The sequence below is a fragment of the Manihot esculenta genome, chromosome 6 (assembly GCF_001659605.2).
Source record: "Manihot esculenta cultivar AM560-2 chromosome 6, M.esculenta_v8, whole genome shotgun sequence".
Classification (NCBI taxonomy): domain Eukaryota; kingdom Viridiplantae; phylum Streptophyta; class Magnoliopsida; order Malpighiales; family Euphorbiaceae; genus Manihot; species Manihot esculenta.
Window position 1 is genome coordinate 17,677,738 of NC_035166.2, and position 4,572 is coordinate 17,682,309.

The window sequence follows — 4,572 nt, forward strand, 5'->3', positions numbered from 1 at the left end:
AAAATACTTTTTTATTTCTATTAATTTGATTATAAATGAATTTACAGAAATTTTTGTTTCGATTAAGGTGGATTTTCTTTTTTAATTTTGATTCAGTGATTGAATTTTCAATTTGATATTCTGATTCGATTAATCAAATACTATAGAAATCCTGCTGACTTTAAAAAACGAAGTCGTTTTAAATCCCCCCCTTCTCCCCTCCATAACGCGTGAAAATTTGGCTCCCAAGTCCCCTGTCCTTTTTCTGCACTGCCACCAATCACAAAGTCATCCCAGTCTACCATTTTCGTTCAAGATCTGCATACCGATTTCTGTCGGTGATTCCTCTCTCTCTCTCTCTCTCTCTCTCTCTCTCTCCCATTATTGATTTCATTTCCCTGCTCTAAGTGTGACTTGTCTTCTAATCTTAATCAGCAATTTCACTTTCAGACATTGAATTTATTTTTGTTGGACTTGTATCGATTTATGCGCTTTTACTATCGTAGATCAACGTTATCTTTGTTTCCCCTGTCTTAGAATCTGGAAATGAACTCATTTTTCTAGTTCTTATTCTTTAGCAATGGCCGCATCTTCCTCTGTTACCTCTACAACTCTTTATTTGCCTCTCTAGATTAGATTGTCAAAGATCTACTAAATTTTTCCTTAAAACATCATAATTAACTCAAAACCTCAAAGGGTCACAAATGTCTTCGATTCGGATCGATTCCACTAAGCAATTAGCCACGAGTAGTCTCGTCTTGGGTTACGCTCTCTGTTCAAGCTTGCTTGCTGTGATTAACAAGTTGGCCATTACCAAATTCAACTACCCTGGTCTTTTAACTGCATTGCAGTACTTGACCTCTGCATTGGGTGTCTGGGTTTTGGGCAAATTAGGATTTTTGCATCATGATGCCTTCACATATGAGACTGCCAAGAAGTTTTTACCTGCTGCTATTGTTTTCTATCTTGCAATCTTTACAAATACCAATCTCCTGCGCCATGCCAATGTGGATACTTTTATAGTGTTCAGATCCTTGACACCCCTTTTGGTTGCTGTTGCTGATACTGTGTTTAGAAAACAACCAATCCCATCCAAGCTTACTTTCTTGTCCTTGTTTGTCATTTTGGGTGGTGCTGTTGGGTATGTTGCCACCGATTCTGCTTTTACTTTAACTGCCTACTCTTGGGCATTTGCTTATTTAGTAACCATCACTTCGGAGATGGTTTACATCAAGCACATTGTGTCAAATGTTGGGTTGAACACATGGGGTCTTGTGTTGTACAACAATTTGTTGTCGTTGATGATTGCTCCAGTGTTCTGGATTCTCACAGGAGAGTATAGTGAGGTGTTTGCTTCTTTAGGATCAAGGGCAAGTTGGTTCGAATTTGATGCCGTTTTTGCAGTTTCCTTGTCCTGTGTGTTTGGTTTGGCTATTAGTTTCTTTGGATTTGCGGCAAGGAGGGCGATATCTGCAACAGCATTCACTGTGACTGGTGTAGTTAATAAGTTTCTTACAGTTGTGATCAACGTGCTCATATGGGATAAGCACGCCAGTCCATTTGGTTTGCTTTGCCTACTCTTCACACTTTGCGGAGGTGTTCTCTATCAGCGCTCGGTTACTAGGCCTGGAGCTGAGCCTGCTCCTAAGCAGACAAACAATGAAAATGATGATGATGAAGAGACTCAACTTGTTAAAAAAACTGATGGTGATGAGGAGAACTGAGGGAAGAGCACATCTGGTAAACATGCTTCTGCATGACAACTATTATTCCACATGTTTTCATAACCTGTTTAGCTTGGATGATTATTTGAAGAGGTTTATTGTGATGCTTGAAGGCTTTATCTCTAGTACTACAGATTAAAGAGTATCGTAGTTGTATTAGAAATTTTGAAGGAATTTGTCCTTACACTACACATCTTTGTTTTATCTGCTTTGTTATATGGTAATGCTTTGGTCTTTTATTAACAGTTGCTTTGGTGTCTTTGTATGATGCTTTTGTGAAATGGTGGTTTTTTTTTACATGTTTATCTTATCATCTGGAAATCTGCCTGTGGGATTTTGTTGCAACATCTGCTAGAATTCAAGATTGAGTTCAAGCTCTGGATAGGCCTAATGCTCTTTAATTTCATTCAGATGAGAGTTTTATGGTCCAATACTGAAATAAAACTGTAATTCTAGGAGTTATCTTTTGCTGTTTTGAATCTGGTATGCCCAAACTTTTGTGCATCCCTTATAACTAAAAAGGAATCGGGGATTAGCTTGTTAGTTTTATGAGTTTATGGTGTATTAGTAGATTGCACAAGTACCAATCTTTGCAAGATGTGACTAGTAGTATATGTGGATATAACCGAGAATATTCTGCTGGTTCTTGACATCTGTGAGTTGCGGCTACATCCACATCATATAGCTTTGCCTTGTTATGCTCCAATAGATGTTCTTACTCTTTTGAACATGTGATGGTTCATTCATCAGAAATATGGTTGCCCTTTTAATTTATGGTTCTATTTCTTGTGTTTCTACAATCACTGAGCATAACTAAAATTTAGTTTGTCACCAGCATAAATGTGGTTTCCAAATGTTAGGGAACGCCATGTTTTCTTGCAGGTATTGTGTTTGAAAATTGATGTAAATCAAGCGGAACCACTCTTTTTTGTTTCAGTAGACACTTTTTTCAGTTTGATCTAGTATTCCAGGAAGTTAAATCCTTGTGATGTGTATAAAAAGCAATACCTTTTCATTCTCCTTGTTGCATGTTGGGAAATTGCTTGATATGCAAGAGGCAAAGAGATGTGCATTTTTCCCACCTAGAATGCAGATTTGAGTTCTGTGGTAAATTTTGGAGAATTCTTGACGATCTCATGACTCTGCTTAAGTTTCAATCAATTCTTGCAAATATCAATACTAAGAAATTAAAAAACATGAATCTAATAGCCCAAACAAGATATCGTAATAAGAAAATCCATGCCCAGATTAATACGCCAATCCATCTGTTTCTAAGATTAAATTGCCATTGTACAACTCTGTGACCAATTGAAATTACCCACATATGCCCCATAATTTCACATCTGAATTTACTTCATAAATTTCATTGATCATTGATGTAGGGAAGATGATTAATGTAGTTTGATTTGGAGCTACCATATCAGTGGTCCTTTTAATTGGAGCATATGCCTCCTTTAGGTAATCTCTGTGCAATTTATCAAACAATACATAAAGCGATTATTTTAGTGGATGTAGTGCTGGAAATGTTTGAATTTTGAAATCTCAGTACATTGCAATTTATTGCTGCTGCCCCCTTCTGCCATCAGTTCCCTGATTCTTTTAGCTTCTTCACACTGCTTCAATGATTTTATATGTTGGCGATCCTAATGTTCCATAATTTCTGTGTCCTACTCAGTAAGGCTTTTTATCTGCTCACCCTCTCTGCAGAGCTCATCCAAGATATCTCTCTTAGGCAGCTTCTGAAACACAGAATGCTCTTCATATGCTTTTATATTATTCACTCTTCGATTCTTAATAAGTTGATTTGTCTAAAATTCTCTGTTGCTTTGAAAAGATTAAGGAAATATTCATTAATTTTTTCAAATTAATAGAGAGAAGTATTAAAATTAGAATAATTTGATGAGATAATACCTAATTTAATTAAATTAGAGGTTATTTCTTCATAGGCTTTCTCATATGGCCATCACTACGAAGAAGAGATCTAAGTTCTTCAAATAAGGAGAGGGGAGTAGCTTTACATTTGGTATTTTGCTGGAAGTGAGGGTGATGGATTTGATAGGGTTGAGAGATTGATGAGGTAAATGGATTTTCAAGACAATTTAATTTATTTGTGAGTTGCCATCAATGTTTGTTTTCTATATGCATACAAGTTATTGAAACTGGCCATCATTTGCCTTCCAGCTAAACCAGTAGATAATAGATATGTAGTTGTTCAGTCTATGACTTGAAACTGTACTTATATTTAGCATCAATATTAATTATACTTTATTGTATGCATCATCATATATTGAGATATTGCGAGCTCTCTACCTCTCTCTGTATTGTCACCCTCCCAAGTTCTAGTACATGGTTGTGGCCTGGGTGCTTGGGATCCTGCTTCCAAATACAAATGTGCTTCAAATGTTGATTCTTTAGGGGGCTTTCAATGATGTTGCCTGAAGTCCTTTTTGATTTGTTGAGCGAGTGTTTAATCTGAAAAAAAAAAGGGTAAAAATGATAGTTGGTGTCTAAAGGCAACAATTCTGAACCATATAATTCAACCACTCTAAACCATAAAATTCGACCACGACTCAAGACTAAAACCTAAGGATGCAAGTACTGAGCTGAGTGAGGCCTGGATCTTCTGGCCACTGGGCCAATCATCTAATGGTAAGTGATTTAACTTTTTGGGAGTTTGAAACACGAGCTACATCACTCGCTCAGTATGAGCCTTCTTGCGTGCTAGATGGCTAGTACTTTTTCCTAAATTTCCACTGTAAGTTATGTTGCAGTGTGGAATGGTTCACTGGAGCTGTTGCTTTTCTTTTAAGTTGATTTGTATTCAGGCCCATAGTTGCATTCCCTAATGCCATCTATTATCATTAAGAAT

General features: G+C 36.7%; 1 protein-coding gene across 1 annotated transcript; it reads left to right on the forward strand.

Annotated features, from left to right (window-relative positions):
• The first annotated feature begins 221 nt into the window (after positions 1-221).
• On the forward strand, positions 222-1,951 carry LOC110618132 (GDP-fucose transporter 1). Its single transcript, XM_021761195.2, has one exon. It carries the CDS (start codon positions 684-686, stop codon positions 1,701-1,703), a length of 1,020 nt encoding a protein of 339 aa, XP_021616887.1. The 5' UTR covers positions 222-683; the 3' UTR covers positions 1,704-1,951.
• The last annotated feature ends 2,621 nt before the right edge of the window (positions 1,952-4,572 follow it).

Excerpts from the sequence above, each read along its gene's own strand:
- LOC110618132 (XM_021761195.2), top strand. The coding sequence starts at position 684 with ATGTCTTCGATTCGGATCGATTCCACTAAGCAATTAGCCACGAGTAGT.